Source organism: Salvelinus fontinalis, chromosome 24, assembly GCF_029448725.1.
Source record: "Salvelinus fontinalis isolate EN_2023a chromosome 24, ASM2944872v1, whole genome shotgun sequence".
In the NCBI taxonomy this organism is placed as follows: domain Eukaryota; kingdom Metazoa; phylum Chordata; class Actinopteri; order Salmoniformes; family Salmonidae; genus Salvelinus; species Salvelinus fontinalis.
The window spans coordinates 8333723-8351929 of NC_074688.1; the positions used below are offsets into that span (position 1 = coordinate 8333723).

General features: G+C 41.3%; 1 protein-coding gene across 8 annotated transcripts in view; it reads right to left on the reverse strand.

Annotated features, from left to right (window-relative positions):
* Positions 1-18207, reverse strand: part of LOC129821874 (glutamate receptor 4-like) — a 168346-nt gene that overhangs the window by 52487 nt on the left and 97652 nt on the right. For 6 of the 8 annotated variants that reach the window (XM_055879584.1, XM_055879585.1, XM_055879586.1 and 3 more), the window contains exons 8-11: positions 15257-15424; positions 15081-15185; positions 14876-14986; positions 1590-1796 (exon numbers count right to left, since the gene is read on the reverse strand). In XM_055879584.1, the coding sequence (XP_055735559.1) occupies positions 1590-1796; positions 14876-14986; positions 15081-15185; positions 15257-15424 (591 nt within the window). Of the gene's footprint in view, positions 1-1589; positions 1797-4330; positions 14081-14875; positions 14987-15080; positions 15186-15256; positions 15425-18207 lie in introns of those variants that run through there. The other 2 variants (XM_055879591.1, XM_055879589.1) reach the window with 2 other exon arrangements.

The window sequence follows — 18207 nt, forward strand, 5'->3', positions numbered from 1 at the left end:
TGTCTGGTGATTATGCAGGCCATGGAAGAACTTTGATATTTCCAGCTTCCAGGAATTGTGTTCAGATCCTTGCGACATTGGGCCGTGCATTATCATACTGAACCATAAGGTGATGGCGGAGGATGAATGGCACGACAATATGCCTCAGGATCTCTTCACGGTATCTGTGTGCATTCAAATTACAATTGATAAAATGCAATTGTGTTCGTTGTCCGTAGCTTATGTCTGTCCATACCATAACCCCACCGTAACCATGGGGCACTCTGTTCACAACGTTGACATCAGTAAACCGCTCAGCCACATGATGCCATACGTCTGCCATCTGACCGGTACAGTTGAAACCGGGATTCATCCATGAAAAGCACACTTCTCCAGCGTGCCACTGGCCATTGAAGGTGATCATTTCCCACTGAAGTTGGTTATGAGGCCGAACTGCAGTCAGGTCAACGCCCTGGGGAAGACGAATACGCAGATCAGCTTCCCTGAGATGCTTTCTGACATTTTGTGAAGACATTCTTCAGTTGTGCAAATCCACAGTTTCATGAGCTGGTGGCTGGTCTCAGACGATCCTGCAGGTGAAGAAGCCGGATTTGGAGGACCTGGGCTGGCGTGGTTACACGTGGTCTGCAGTTGTGACCACGGTTTGGACATACTGCCAAATTCTCTAAAACGACGCTGGAGGTGGCTTATGATAGATACATTAACATTAATTTCTGCACATTTTACAGTGGCTTTTATTGTCATCAGCACAAGGTGTGCAATGATCATGCTGTGTAATCAGCTCTTGATATGCCACATCTGTCAGGTGGATTGATTATCTTCGCAAAGTAGAAATGCTCACTAACAGGGATGTAAACAAATTTGTGCACAACATTTGAGAGAAATAAGCTTTTAGTGTGTGTGAAACATTTCTGGGATTTTTTATTTCAGCTCATGAAACATGGGACCAAAACTTTACATGTTACATTTATATTTTTGTTCCTTATACTGTATATACACAGGGTCAGTTCCAGTACCATATTTTCAATGCACCGAGATATTGGATAAATCGTTTACCACCCTTGGGTTAGATAACTATGTTAATGAATAACTAGTCTGAGAGGTCATGATCCCAGTTTGTGTTATTTAGGACAGTGTTTCTTCATCCTGGTCCTGGGGACCCAGGGTGCACATTTTAGATTTTGTCCTAGCATTACACACCTGATTCCACTAATGAAAGGTTTGATGATGAGTTGATTAGTGGAATCAGATCTGTAGTGATTGGGTAAAAACGAAATGTATCCCTTTGGGTCCCCAGGACTAGGATTAAGAAACACTGCTTTATGCACATCTCCTGGAAAATAGGGGTGCTGAGGGTGCTGCAGCCCCTGATTAATTAAAAAATTATAATAATAAAAAAAAAATGGGCTGAAATGTCTTGTCTGTCTAATTAAAAAGTACCTTGACAGTATCTAACAATATAGATAAACTTTGTTTAATAGGATCTAACTATCCTCAGTATAACTACATCAAACTCCAAGATAAGATGCAAGGAAATAAAAGTAACAATTTCCAAACATCACTCCTTCCTGTCCTCTCTCCATCCTTACCCCATAGACCAGTTCTCCCACCATGCCATTCCAGATCTTGGTCTCGGGGTCTCTGGCTCCGTACTTGCCGTCAGGGACGATGGCGATCTTGTACTTGATGCCGATGTGTTTGGCGATCTCTGAGGCCAAGTCCACGCAGTAGCCCTCGAACTGGTCATTCCCCTCAAACATCTCCCAGTTCTTCTTCAGCATCACATAAGGACCCTCCTACACCCACAATCACACCAATCAGAGACAGAGAGGGGGGCACGGGGAAGTCAAACTGACCAATCAACTCACATTGACCACTGACCAACAAATCAGGGACTTCTGGAGTGGAATGAGCTTTTTGGAATGGCATGCAGCCAATGCCAAAGCCTCCACTGGATGACAGGATTACAGTGATGGAGACAGAAGATACATTTTATGGCAACCAAAGAACATTTTAAAAGGCCACTGTGTGACGAGTCGTGTGTTACAGTGGCTTGCAAAATTATTCACCCCTTTGGCATTTTTCTATTTTGTTGCCTGACAACCTGGAATTAAAATGAATTTTTAGGGCGTTTGCCTCATTTGATTAACACAACATGCCCACTATGATGATGCAAAATATTTTTTATTGTGAAACAAACAAGAAATAAGACAAAAAAACAGAAAACTTGAGCGTGCATAACTATTCACCCCCTCAAAGTCAATACTTTCTAGAGGCACCTTTTGCAGCAATTACAGCAGCAAGTCTCTTGGGGTATGTCTCTATAAGCTTGGTACATCTAGCCACTAGGAGTTTTGCCCATTCATCATGGCAAAACTGCTCCAGCTCCTTCAAGTTGGATGGGTTCTGCTGGGGTACAGCAATCTTAAAGTCATACTACAGATTCTCCATTGGATTGAGGTCTGGGCTTTGACTATGCAGTTCCAATACATTTATATGTTTCCCCTTAAACCACTTGAGTGTTGCTTTAGCAGTATGCTTAGGGTCATTGCCCTGCAGGAAGGTGAACCTCCTCCCCACTCTCAAATCTCTGTTTTTAGTGCCACCCATCATTTCTTCAATTCTGACCAGTTTCCCAGTCCCTGTCGATGAAAAACATCTCCACAGCATCACGCTTCACGGTGGGGATGGTGTTCTCGGGGTGATGAGAGGTGTTGGGTTTGTGCCAGACTTAGTGTTTTCTTTGATGGCCAAAAAGCTCAATTTTAGTATCATCCTACCAGAGTACCTTCTTCCATATGTTTGGGGAGTCTCCCACATGCCTTTTGGCGAACACAAGACGTGTTTGCTTATTTTTTTCTTTAAGCAATGTCATTTTTTCTGGACACTCTTCTGTAAAGCCCAGCTATGTGGAGTGTACAGCTTAAAGTGGTCCTATGGACAAATACTCCAATCTCTGCTGTGGAGCTTTGCAGCTCCTTCAGGGTTATCTTTGGTCTCTTTGTTGCCTCTCTGATCAATACCCTCCTTGCCTGGTCTGTGAGATTTGGTGGGCTGCCTTCTCTTGGCAGGTTTGTTGTGGTGCCATATTCTTTGCATTTTTTAAAAATGGATTTAATTGTGCTCTGTTGGATTGTTCAAAGTATCTGATATTTTTTATAACCAAACCCTGATCTGTACTTCTCTACAACTTTGTCCCTGACCTGTTTGGAGAGCTCCTTGGTCTTCATGGTGCCGCTTGCTTGGTGGTGCCCCTTGCTTAGTGGTGTTGCAGACTCTGGGGCCTTTCAGAACAGGTGTATATATACGGAGATCATGTGACAGATCATGTGACACTTAGATTGCACACAGGTGAACTTTATTTAACTAATTATGTGACTTCTGAAGGTAATTGGTTGCACCAGATCCTATTTAGGGGCTTCATAGCAAAGGAGGTGAATACATATACACGCACCGTTTTTCAGTTATTTTTTGTTGTAGATTTTTTTGTAACAATTAATTTTTTTCATTTCACTTCACTAATTTTGAATATTTTGTGTATGTCCATTACATGAAATGCAAATAAAAATCAATTTAAATTACAGGTTGTAATGCAACAAAATGGAAAAACGCCAAGGTGGGTGAATACTTTCGCAAGGTACTGTATATCCTCAAGGTCTGTGATTGGTGCCAAGTTTATGTTCCCTGGCTTCCCTCTAAGACTAAGCATCTCCTATGGGAGAAAAAGCTGACTCCACACAGATGATGTATCTTAAAAATAACAAATGAACAACAGAAAAGTAGAAGAGAGAGGTAACCAGTTATAGAGCAGAGAGGGAGCATGTGTGGAGGTAGACACAAGGGGTATTCTCTGTCTGGAGAGAACCTTTAGACCTCAAACAGGAGAAATTATCAGTAAGAAAACACAAACACACAAGCAAGCAAGCACACACACAAACAAACACAGGCGCACACTCACACACACACACACACGCACGCACGCACGCACGCACGCACGCACGCACGCACGCACGCACGCACGCACGCACGCACGCACGCACGCACGCACACACACACACACACACACACACACACACACACACACACACACACACACACACACACACACACACACACACACACACACACACACACACACACACACACACACACACACACACACAAACTCATCAGGAGTTTGTGGTTCCAGAGAGACACCCAGGTGGTAAAACACCTGAGTACCCTTCCTCTAGTCTACAGGACAATCCTCTGATGTAGCAGATTAGACTTCCAGATTCAAATGAATGAAGGTATGGAATGTGAAAGGACGCTAATATAGCATTCACGCATAGGCTTTCAAATGGTTTATACATATATCAAATTAATTGAAATAGCTGTATAAACACTATATGAAATACATTTAAAATCAAATCCATGTACACGTTTTCATTTATGATGTTAATTTACAAATGAAATGGATACATTTCAAGAGACTCCATCCCTGGCTCACCAAGGAACTTGTCAGAATAAAGCGTACAGGTAAATAGGTCACATCAAATGAAACATAACATTTTTCCTAAATTAAAAAGAAGGGGGAAATACAAATGCATAACATTTTTAGAGGTTCGTTGACATTGTATCAGTAAGACGTTGACGTTGTATCAGTCACACGTTGACGTTGTATTAGTCACACGCTGACGTTGTGTCAGTCACACGTTGACATTGTATCAGTTAGACGTTGTATCAGTCACACGTTGACGTTGTATCAGTTAGACGTTGACGTTGTATCAGTCATACGTTGACGTTGTATCAGTTAGACGTTGACGTTGTGTCAGTTACATGTTGACATTGTGTCAGTTACACGTTGACGTTGTATCAGTTACACGTTGACGTTGTATCAGTTACACGTTGACGTTGTATCAGTTAGACGTTGACATTGTATCAGTTACACGTTGACGTTGTATCAGTTACACGTTGACGTTGTATCAGTTACACGTTGACATTGTATCAGTTACACGTTGACGTTGTATCAGTTACACGTTGACGTTGTATCAGTTAGACGTTGACGTTGTATCAGTCACACGTTGACATTGTATCAGTTACACGTTGACGTTGTATCAGTTACACGTTGACGTTGTATCAGTCACACGTTGACATTGTATCAGTTACACGTTGACGTTGTATCAGTTACACGTTGACGTTGTATCCGTTACATGTTGACGTTGTATCAGTTACACGTTGACATTGTATCAGTTACACGTTGACGTTGTATCAGTTACACGTTGACGTTGTATCAGTTACACGTTGACGTTGTATCAGTCACACGTTGTATCAGTCACACGTTGACATTGTATCAGTTACACGTTGACGTTGTATCAGTCACACGTTGACGTTGTATCAGTTACACGTTGACGTTGTATCAGTCACACGTTGACATTGTATCAGTTACACGTTGACGTTGTATCAGTCACACGTTGACGTTGTATCAGTTACACGTTGACATTGTATCAGTTAATGTACATGCCATATCTAGAGTAATATTACAGTAGTAGTATCTGTCACATACCATTGGTCTAGATTCTAGACTCTAGAATGATATCACAAAAGTACCACCTCTTAAAGGCATATTGGACTATGTCCTAACTTGAGGTGTGTATACTGTAACTCAATGTAAATTGGAGAGTTGTGTGACTATCAGATTTACTCACATGGATCTCAAGCCTTATAGGAATATACTTGCATTAATCAAGTATCTAAACATCAATGGAATTTCCATTATCTTAAAGCAGAATCTAAGTTGACTGTGCCTTTAAACACCTTGGAAAATTCCTGAAAATTATGTCATGCTTTAAAAGCTTCTGATAGGCTATTTGACATCATTTGAGTTAATTGTAGGTGTACCTGTGGATTTATTTCAAGGCCTACCTTCCCAGTGCCTCTTTGCTTGACATCATGGGAAAATCAAAAGAAATCAGCCAAGAACTTAGAAAAAAAATGTGGACCTCCACAAGTCTGGTTCATCCTTGGGAGCAATTTCCAAATGCTTGAAGGTACCACGTTCATCTGTACAAACAATGGTACACAAGTATAAACACCATGGGAACACACAGCCGTCATACCGCTCAGGAAGGAGACGCATTCTGTCTCCTAGAGATGAACGTACTTTGGTGCGAAAAGTGCAAATCAATCCCAGAACAACAGCAAAGGACCTTGTGAAGATGCTGGAGGAAACAGGTTCAAAAGTATCTATATCCACAGTAAAATGAGTCCTATATCGACATAACCTGAAAGGCCCCTCAGCAAGGAAGAAGCCACTGCTCCACAACCGCCATAAAAAAAGCCAGACTACGGTTTGCAACTGCACATGTGGACAAAGATCATACTTTTTGGAGAAATGTCCTCTGGTCTGATGAAACAAAAATAGAACTGTTTGGCCATAATAACCATCGTTATGTTTGGAGGAAAAAGGGGGCGGCTTGCAAGCCGAAGAACACCATCCCAACCGTAAAGCACGGGGGTGGCAGCTTCATGTTCTGGAGGTGCTTGCTGCAGGAAGGACTGGTGCACTTCACAAAATAGATGGCATCATGAGAAGGAACATTTTGTGGATGCATTGAAGCAACATCTCAAGACATCAGTCAAGAAGTTAAAGCTTGGTCGCAAATGGGTCTTCCAAATGGACAATGACTCCAAGCATACTTCCAAAGTTGTGGCAAACATGGCTTAAGGACAACAAAGTCAAGGTATTGGAGTGGCTATCACAAAGCCCTGACCTCAATCCTATAGAGAATTTGTGAGCAGAACTGAAAAAGTGTGTGTGAGCAAAGAGGCCAACAAACCTGACTCAGTTACACCAGCTCTGTCAGGAGGAATGGGCCAAAATTCACCCAATTTATTGTGGGAAGCTTGTGGAAAGCTACCTGAAATGTTTGACCCAAGTGAAACAGTTTAAAGGCAATGCCACCAAATACTAATTGAGTGTGTGTAAACTTCTGACCCACTGGGAATGTGATGAAAAATAAAAAACTGAAATAAATCATTCTCTCTATTATTTTGACATTTCACATTCTTAAAATAAATTGGTGATCCTAACTGACCTAATTTTTCCTAAATCTGACCTAATTTTCCCTTTGATTAAATGTCAGGAATTGTGAAAAACTGAGTTTAAATATATTTGGCTGAGGTGTACGTAAACTTCCGACTTCAACTGTAGGTCTTAACGGCATAGACAACACCAAAATCATATCTCATCAACAATCTAAACCCGAGATGAGTTCATATTTCATGCCGTCTGTTGTGAACATGTTATTCCATTTTATTAGATGGTACAAAATTGCCGATCTTAAAATTGAATTCTGATGTACTGTACTGTACTGTACTGTACTGTACTGTACTGTAGTGTATATGAGGATCTAGAGAACAGATGGTGTAGGTAGAACATGGACTCAGCTTGATTTTGGTCTACTTATGACTTTGGATAAGTCTCTTCTTAACCCTGCCTCACTTTTCTGAAAATATTAGCATATTAAAAGGACAACAGTTTGACATCAGAATAGGTGACTTTGTAGAGTGTTTAGCAGTGATAGTATACACACACTCAAACACACAAATCGCTAGGGGTTTTGCCGACAGTGGATTATTTCATGTTTAAACCCTTTATAGTTTTGTTATCAGTTTGTCGCAGACTATTTTGTCACAGTGTGTTTGTGTGTGTGTTATTGCGGTGTGTTTAGTCTCGGTGCAGGTGCATGGAGGGATATTGGGCGTGTGTTTGAAAAAGTGAAGTTATTCTCTGATGCTGAACACCACGTCAGATGTCTTACATGAGGATGTGGCAAGAGGGAGAGAGGACAGGAGGGAGGAATGACAGGGCTGAGAGAGTGTAGAGATGGCAAGAGAGAGGGTGGTTTTATGGGGAGAAGAGAGAGAGGAACGACAGAGAGAGAGAGAGAGAGAGAGAGAAAAGAGAGAGAAAAGAGAAGAGAAGCTTTAGTGGTGAAGGGTTCAGGTAGATAAGACATAAAACAGTGGAACGTCAGCAGAGACATCAGAAAGAGAGAGAGCTCCTAATCAGGGTTCGGGCCAATTCCATTTACATTCAAGTCAATTCAGAAAATTCAATCATTTTCAATTCGAAAAATGTAGAATTGGAATTTGATTTACTTTATGAAATGACCAGAATTAAAAATGGAACTGACCGCAACCCTGATCTTAATTATGCAGACAGCCAATACAATATCCAGTACAACATAATATGTTTACCAGAGTTCCTGAAACTTCAATATCAGGGACAACAGACTAGCTGCAGATGCATCTCCAGTTCCTTGCAAAGTATTCATCCCCCTCGGCATTTTTCCTATTTTGTTGCATTACAACCTGTAATTTAACTTCTTGCGACTATAGGGGGTGCTGTTTCAAATTAGCATAATTGTCTCTACAGATGAAACGGCTTCCTACTCAATTCTTGATCGTACAATATGCATATTATTGTTATTAATGGATAGAAAACACTATCTAGTTTCTATAGCCGTTTGAATTATGTCTCTGAGTGGAACAGAACTCTTTCTACAGCGAAGTCCATGACAGGTTTTGCGAAGGTCTGAGAGCGAAGCTCTGATCTCAGTTCAGTTTAAAGGGGTGTGTATATCCTATGGAACGACACGAACTGCACCCGCCTTCCCCTGGATGTCAGTAACCAATGAGAAGTGGAATGGGCTTCCTACGTAGCTGTCAGAGGTTATAAAAGACCAAGGAGTAAGGTACGCCTTCTTTTCGACGTTGAACTTTACGCAGAGAGAGACCTAGGGATGCCATTTTCGAACGCTAAGTAATGAACTTTAGATATATCAGTCTGTAATTTAATTTGATATAGGTGTTAGAAACATCATAACGAAGCTATTTGAAACCGAGTTATATCAGATTATGCGAGTATATTGCTATTTTTCGGAATTTCCTCAGTATTGCGTAATGAGGATTTGGACACGTTAGCTAATGTTAGCAATTGTTAGCTATAGTTAGCTGCTATATCAGAAGTTGAATGCAACGTTTTACAACCAAGCAACGATTCTTTTGGACAAAAGTACCACTTGGCCAAGATTCCGATGGAAGCTCGTCGAAAAGTAAGAGCTATTTATGATGTTATTCCATTTTTATGTGGAAAAATGTAAACTCAATAACGATAAATAGTGACGCCGTTATTGCGGCACTAGTCTGTCTGTAACGCACACTGTATGTCTAGTAACGTTAATTTTAAAAATCTAACTTAGCGGTTGCATTAATAACTAATGCATCTTTCATTTCATGGCCAACCTGTATTTTTTTAGTCAAGTTTATGAATAGTTTTCGATAAAAATAGTTGTATTATCATGATGCTGCCGGGCAGATTGCTTGAGTAGTTGGACAGTATTTTCATTGTGTAAGCACGATTTGTGCCGCTAAATATGCACATTTTCGATCAAACTCTATATGGATTGTGTAATATGATGTTACAGGAGTGTCATCGGAAAAATTCTGAGAAGGTTAGTGAAAAAATTAATATATTTTGGCAATGTTGACGTTATCGCTCTCTTTGGCTAGAATCTATGCTCTGGTAATGTTTGAACATGTGGTATGCTAATATAACTATTTATTGTGTTTTCGCTGTAAGACACTTAGAAAATCTGAAATATTGTCTGTATTCACAGGATCTGTGTCTTTCGATTAGTGTATGCTGTTTATTTTTACGAAATGTTTGATGATTAGTAATTAGGTAATACACGTTGCTCTATTTAATTTATTCTAGTCCATTTGTGACGCTGGGTACAATTGTAAACTATGAAATCTACCTGAAATATGCACATTTTTCTAACAAAACCTATCCTATACCATAAATATGTTATCAGACTGTCATCTGATGAGTTTTTTTCTTGGTTAGTGGCTATTAATATCTTAGTTTAGCCGAATTGGTGATAGCACCTGATGGAGTAAGAAACTGATGGATTTAGAAAAGTGGTGTCTTTTGCTAACGTGGTTAGCTAATAGATTTACATATTTTGTCTTCCCTGTAAAACATTTAAAAAATCTGAAATGGTGGCTTTATTCACAGGATCTGTATCTTTCATTAGGTGTCTTGGACTTGTGATTTAATGATATTTAGATGCTACTATTTAATTGTGACGCTATGCTAGCGATGCATATTATTATTATTATTGGATAGAAAACAGTCTATAGTTTCTATAGGCGTTGAAATTTTGTCTCTAAGTGGAACAGAACTCATTCTACAGCAATTTCCCTGACATGGAGTCAGATTTCAGAAATTTTGGCCCCTGTTCTGGAGTCAGTTTTAAGGCCACTGTTATTCCTATGAGTATACGGACACTGCTTACGTCTTCCCCTGGATGCCTTTACGTGATGACGATTTGAATGGTGTCGATTGCGCAATCACAGGCACTATAAATGAAAAAACCCTGTATGTAGGAACTCTTTTCTTGGTGCGTCATGCGCGCGGAGGATACCGACCTACTGTTTTTCCAAGCATTAGTGTAGCCAGTTATATTTCTCCGGTCATATTTCTACTCGTTATAGGAGTTAAAAACATCATAAGGTAGTTAATTTAAAGCGTTTTATAGCAATTTATATCCGTTTAGTGCGATTTTGGGACATTTATTTCTGAGACACTGTAAATCTCTGGGCACGCTTCCAGTTCATGCCGAACGCAGTTGGCATTTCCACATGGCAAGAGGACAGCTTTCGACCAAAAGACGATTAGACCCAAGAAAGGATTCTTTGCCCAAGATTCTGATGGAAGAACAGCTCAAAGTAGGAACAATTTATTATGATAAATCGTGTTTCTGTCGAAAAATGTTAGTGGCTTAGGACGCCATTTTTTTTTACTTAGCTTCGCTTGGCGCAAACTGTATTGAAAAGTAAGGATAATTTAAAAAATGTAATTCCGCGATTGTATTAAGAATTAAATTGTCTATCAATCGCTGTCCACCCTATATTTTTTAGTCACGTTTATGAGTATTTATGTATACGACTAGATCACTGTCTAATATGGCGCACGAACATTTTCTGACCAGCTGGGCTACTTTTCTCATTGTCTAACCATGATTTTGGTGGCTAAATATGCACATTTTCGAACAAACTGTATATGTATGTTGTAATGTGATGTTACAGGAGTGTCATCTGAAGAATTCTGAGAAGGTTAGTGAAAAAATTAATATATTTTGGCGATGTTTACGTTATCGCTCTCTTTGGCTAGAATCAATGCTGGGGTAATGTTTGCACATGTGCTATGCTAATATAACGATTTATTGTGTTTTCGCTGTAAGACACTTAGAAAATCTGAAATATTGTCTGTATTCACAGGATCTGTGTCTTTCGATTAGTGTATGCTGTGTATTTTTACGAAATGTTTGATGATTAGTAGTTAGGTAAACACGTTGCTCATTGTAATTATTCTAGTCCATTTGTGACGGTGGGTGCAATTGTAAACTATGCCATCTACCTGAAATATGCAAATTTTTCTAACAAAACCTATCCTATACCATAAATATGTTATCAGACTGTCATCTGATGAGTTTTTTTTCTTGGTTAGGGGCTATCAATATCTTAGTTTAGCCGAATTGGTGATAGCTACTGTTGTTGGTGGACAAAGTAAAGATGGTGGATTATGCTAATGTGTTTTTAGCTAATAGATTTACATCTTTACATATTGTGTCTTCCCTGTAAAACATTTTAAAAATCGGACATGTTGGCTGGATTCACAAGATCTGTGTCTTTCATTAGCTGTATTGGACTTTAATGTGTGAAAGTTAAATATTTAAAAAAAAAAATTTTTTTGAATTTCGCGGCTCTGCCTTTTGAGTGGGGGTGGGGGAGGTGTGCCGCTAGCGGCACCCCAGTCCTAGACAGGTTAAATATGAAGCCCCTAAAAAAGATCTGGTGCAACCAATTACCTCCAGAAGTCACATAATTAGTTCAATAAAGTTCACCTGTGTGCAATCTAAGTGTCACATGATCTGTCATATGATCTCCGTACATATACACCTGTTCTGAAAGGCCCCAGAGTCTGCAACACCGCTAAGCAAGGGGCACCATCAAGCAAGCGGCACCATGAAGACCATGAAGGCGCAAACCTAACACCTCTCATCACCCCGTTAACACCATCCCCACTGTGAAGCGTGGTGGAGGCAGCATCATGCCGTGGGGATGTTTTTTATCGGCAGGGCCTGGGTAACTGGTCAGAATTGAAGGAGTACTAAATACAGGGAAATTCTTGAGGGAAACCTGTTTCAGTCTTCCAGAGATTTGAGACTGGGACGGAGGTTCACCTTCCAGCAGGACAATAACCCTAAGTATTTTGCTAAAGCAACACTCAAGTGGTTTAAGGGGAAACATATAAATGTCTTGGAATGGCCTTTTCAAAGCCCAGACCTCAATCCAACTGAGAATCTGTGGTATGACTTAAAATTTGTTGTACACCAGCGGAACCCGTCCAACTTGAAGGAGCTGGAGCAGTTTTGCCTTGAAGAATGGGCAAAAATCCCAGTGGCTAGATGCGCTAAGCTTATAGAGACATACTCCAAGAGACTTGCAGCTGTAATTGCTGCAAAAAGTGGCTCTACAATGTATTGACTTTGGAGGGGTGAATAGTTATGCAGGCTCAAATTTTCAGTTTTTTTTGTCTTATTTCTTGTTTGTTTCACAATCAAAAATATTTTGTATCTTCAAAGTGGTAGGCATGTTGTGTAAATCAAATGATACAAACCCCTACATTTTTTCATTTATTTCCAGGTTGTCAGGCAACAAAATAGGAAAAATGCCAAGGGAGTGAATACTTTCGCAAGCCACTGTAGAATAGAACAATGTAGATGATGGGTGACCATGAAGTAACAGCAGCCTCTCTCTATGTCAATGCACGGTCCCTGATGCAGTCTTCAGAGAACACCATAGAAACAGAATGACAAGAGCTGCTATCTGCAGGGGGCGTGATGACTCTCAGCAGTGGGGTGGTAACAGGCATGTCGTCATGGTGATTGAATATGAAATACAGCCATCACTGACAACACGATGCATCTAGCACGCACACACACAAACACACTCACACACACCTACTCACTCACAGCAGCATTTGCACACAAGTGTGTGCATGAGTGTGTGTGTGATTGTGTTGTTCTTTACAATTGAGGGTGTGTCTATGCATGTGTACACTTTGAGATTGTGTTTTGTGACTGTCAGGGTGCTTGGTTGAGACTGTGATTATGTCAGTGTGTTGGGGGTGTGTTTGTGTATGCATCTGTGAGACAGTACGCAGTGTGTGAATGTGTGTGTGTGACAGTATATATGCACTCTGTGTGGGTGTGTTTCTATACCACTGGCCCCTGTCTGACCTGTGTGTGTTTCTATACCACTGGCCCCTGTCTGATCTGTGTGTGTTTCTGTACGACTGACCCCTGTCTGATCTGTGTGTGTTTCTGTACGACTGGCCCCTGTCTGATCTGTGTGTGTTTCTGTACGACTGGCCCGTCTGATCTGTGTGTGTTTCTGTACGACTGGCCCGTCTGATCTGTGTGTGTTTCTGCACGACTGGCCTGTCTGATCTGTGTGTGTTTCTGTATGACTGGCCTGTCTGATCTGTGTGTGTTTCTGTACGACTGGCCCCTGTCTGATCTATGTGTGTTTCTGTATGACTGGCCCCTGTCTGATCTGTGTGTGTTTCTGTACGACTGGCCCGTCTGATCTGTGTGTGTCTTTTTCTCATCATTATGGGACACAATTCCATTCTAATTCCCTGAACATCCAAAAAGATAATCACAAAAATATTCAATTTTTTTTTTTAGTCTACAGTTCCCCCAGTTCACAGAGAAGAAAAAGTAAAGTCATGACAAAGCAGAATTACAGACAGATGGATAGATAGATAGATAGATAGATATCTTCATCTGTGTGATTCCTCTTCTCTCAATGGCGCTGCAGTATAATTACAGAGCAATAGAGAGCTAGAGTCTCAGTGGCTCTATCTGTCAGTGTGAGTCCTTCTGTGAGTCCATCTCCCGTCTGTCTGTGTGTCTGTCTGTACTGTAAGTCTTCAGTGTCGCAGCAGAGGCTTCCTCATCAGTGGCTGTAAAGAGGAGGAGGTGGCTGAGGTAACATTAGCCATGGTCATCTGACAGGGGCATAGATCATCCAGAGAGAGAAGGAGGGAGAGAGCGGGAGGGAAGGAGAGAGAGGGATAGGGTGGGAGAGAGAGGGAGAGGGGGAGGGGGAGGGGGAGGGAGGAAGAGAGAGAAAGAGGGAGAGGGGAGGGGCAGAGAGGGAGAGAGAAAAAGGAAGAGGGAGGTAAAGATCGAGGGGGAGGGAGGGAGAGAGAGAAAGAGGTAGAAGGGGAGGGAGGGAGAGAGAGGAAGAGAGTGACGTCCATAGAGAGAAGGGGGGGACACACGGTAAAAGGTAAAAGGACTAAAACTCCTCTCTCTTTCACACTTGACAGATGACGTCAACGAAAACCAAATCAAGTCTGATTCCTCTCTTACAGTCCCCTACTCTCTCCTCCCTCACTATGACCTGGTACTGCTACAATACCCTTAGGGACACTGTCATATATACTGGTGTCACTACCAGCTCTGACCACGAGAGGCCCTGTGGGCCCTCTGCTCTCTAAATCAATGTGGGTGCATCTCAACAGCACGACAGATCCTCCTCTCCGTCATCTGTACTGATTTGAGAAAACAGCGTAGTCGATTCCTACAGAACATTGAATTTCCACCTTTCAAGTTGTTTAATATCAGTACAGATGGACAGGAGTTGAGGACAGGAGTTGAGGACTTGCCTACATTTTTTTAATTAGTAAGCTGTTTTAGACGGATGCATCTTCTGTGTGATTGAGGAAAGGAGAGGAGGCAGAGGAGTACATTACCATGATAGTTGTCACAACGACTGTCCTGTTCTCAATGTTTGTGCTGTCATTGGACAACAGCACCTCATTCTGGACCAGAACCAGTTTGTCAATGTCGTTCCAGTAGCCAATCTGAGAGAGGAAAGGGAGAGGTGAAAACCAGACAAAACTGCATTTTCATAAAACCCAAATAATTTCTCCGACATGCCTGTGTGTCTATTCCTACCCGTTGTGGTCCATTGCTCTTCAGTTCAAACACGTCCATGGTGTAGTTGACTCTGCGGCCGTAGTGGTCAAACTGGATGTTACCTGTCAGACCCTGGATACGCACCTGGAGACATAACAAGAGAGAACACAGGTCAGGACAGAGAACAATAGGGAACACAAAGGACCAAAGAATACCTGTTTGAGTGTGCGTTCCATGTCTATGCCCTGGTTCCAGGGGGCAGCTGGGTTGGCCAGACAGTCTCCAGCATTTCCTCTACGGGAGATGTCTATCTTCTGACGACGCAGGTTCCTGAAGGCCTCGGCCATCACCAACACCCCATCATACGTCAGAGACGAGGTGTACTGGGGAGAGAGGAGAGGGAAGAGGAGGAGGAGGGAGAAAGAGCATATTAGATGATTTTACATCAACAGTGTAGAGCCTATACCAGACATGATGATGCCTGTTTTGGGAATCAGGAAATGCCTGTTTCATGCTGTGGGTTCCTCTCTTGACAAAACACTGGATTAGTAATGTACAAAATAAGTCCCATCTATGTGAATGAATGGATCCCCATGAGACCCATCTGCGGCAGTAAGCTTATGATTTGAGAGATGAGGAGGTCTTCAGAGGAGGCTTATCTGACTGACAGCTCTGTAACAGGTAAGACACATAGCACTATGGAGGTATTCACACACACAGCAGGGAGACCTCACAACACACACACACACACACACACACACACACACACACACACACACACACACACACACACACACACACACACACACACACACACACACACACACACACACACACACACACACACACACACACACACACACACATTGCTACAGAGGCCGTCACAGCCACAGCAGGAAACATTCACATCATGACAGAGACCAAACTAAGGAGGAGAAGAGAAGAGGAGGAGAGGAAGGATGAAGGGATGATAAACTCAGGGGACGCACTTCACATCAGGTCAGTGTCACTCTGACATGTCTTCCTTTTCTTTCGCACTCTGTGTGTTGGGGTGGTTATATACCATGCCGTTTTGATGATCTTCCCTTGATATTTTCTCAAGGCTTTCTTTGAGAACCACATGCTTGTTCTTCTGTGACCCTGGAAGTCTTAAAACTTCTTATGGCTAGTGGAACCCCTCGACAACATTCCGCTGAAAAGGCAGAGCGCGAAATTCAAAAATATATTTTTTAATTATGTAACTTCATACATTCACAAGTGCAATACACCAAATTAAAGATTAACCTCTTGTTAATCTACCCATCGTGTCCGATTTGAAAAAGGCTTTACAGCGAAAGCACACAATATGATTATGTTAGGTCAGAGCCTAGTCACAAAAACACATAAAAGAAAGGAGTCACAAAAAGCAGAAATAGAGATATAATTAATCACTAACCTTTGATGATTTTCATCAGATGGCACTCATAGGACTTCATGTTACACAATACATTTATGTTTTGTTTCGATAAAGTTCATATTTATATCGCAAAATCTCAGTTTACATTGGCGCGTTATGGTCAGTAATGTTGTGCCTCGAAAACATCCGGCGAATTTTCAGAGAGCCACATCCATTTACAGAAATACTCATCATAAACTTTGATAAAAGATACAAGTGTTATGCACAGAATTAAATATATACTTGTCCTTAATGCAACCGCTGTGTCAAATTTAAAAAAAACTTTATGGAAAAAGCACACCTTGTTATAATCTGAGAACGTCGCTCAGACACAAAAACAAGCCATACAGGTACCCGCCATGTTGTGGAGTCAACAGAAGTCAGAAATAGCATTATAAATATTCACTCAACTTTGATGATCTTCATCAGAATGCACTCCCAGGAATCCCAGTTCCACAATAAATGTTTGATTTGTTCGATAAAGTCCATCATTTATGTCCAAATACCTCCTTTTTGTTTGCGTATTCAGTTCACAATCCAAATTCACGAGGCGCGGGCAAGTCCAGGCAAAGGTTCAGACGAAAAGTTCAAAAAGTTATATAACAGTTCGTAGAAACATGTCAAACGATGTGTAGAATCAATCTTTAGGATGTTTTTAACATAAATCTTCAATAATGTTGCAACCGGATAATTCCTTTGTCTTTAGAAATGCAATGGAACGCAAGTCGCTCTTACGGCCATGCGCGTGACCAGCTCATGGCCTTCTGCCAGACACCTATTGAAACAGCTCTCATTCCCCCCTCCTTCACAGTAGAAGCCTCAAACAAGGTTCTAAAGACTGTTGACATCTAGTGGAAGCCTTAGGAAGAGCAATATGACCCATTAGACACTGCATATTAGAAAGGCAATGAGTTGAAAAACTACAAACCTCAGATTTCCCACTTCCTGGTTGGATTTTTCTCAGGTTTTTGCCTGCCATATGAGTTCTGTTATACTCAGAAACATCATTCAAACAGTTTTAGAAACTTCAGAGTGTATTCTATCCAAATCTTCTGGGCCTGTGTAGCAGGAAGTTTACTGTGGGCACGATTTTCATCCGAACGTGAAAATGCTGCCCCCTATCCCAAACAGGTTTTAATGCTCGTTGACAGGTATTAATAAAACACAACAGGTCCTTAGTTCTAACATTATAATTGATTGTGATTGATGATGATACATAAAGCTGCCCATTTAATTGTACAGAAAGGGCCTTGTCATTCACTAATGCAGTACGCATCTGTCCCGCTGACCGAACAGTGACATGTTTGGTTTTTTGGCCTTGAAAGGTGTCTCCAACAATGGTTTGATGTCAGCATATGACATTTGGTTTCATAGCATATTCCAGAAACAGAATGCTGAGAATGACAAACTCAAAATCTCACTACCCTTACACCAGTGGAGGCTCCCCAGAGGATGAAGGGGAGGACCATTCTCTCCAGTGAATTTCATAAAATGTTTAATTGCAAGACATTTAAAATGTTATAATGTTTAGATAAAACTATAATAAATATAATCACATGTCACCAAATAACTGATTAAAACACACTATTTTGCAAAGAAGGTCTACAGTAGCATCAACAGCAGTCTGTAGGGTAGCACCATGGTGTAGCTGGAGGACAGCTAGCTTCCGTCCTCCTCTGGATACATTGACTTCAATACAAAACCTTGGAGGCTCATGGGCCTCACCCCCTT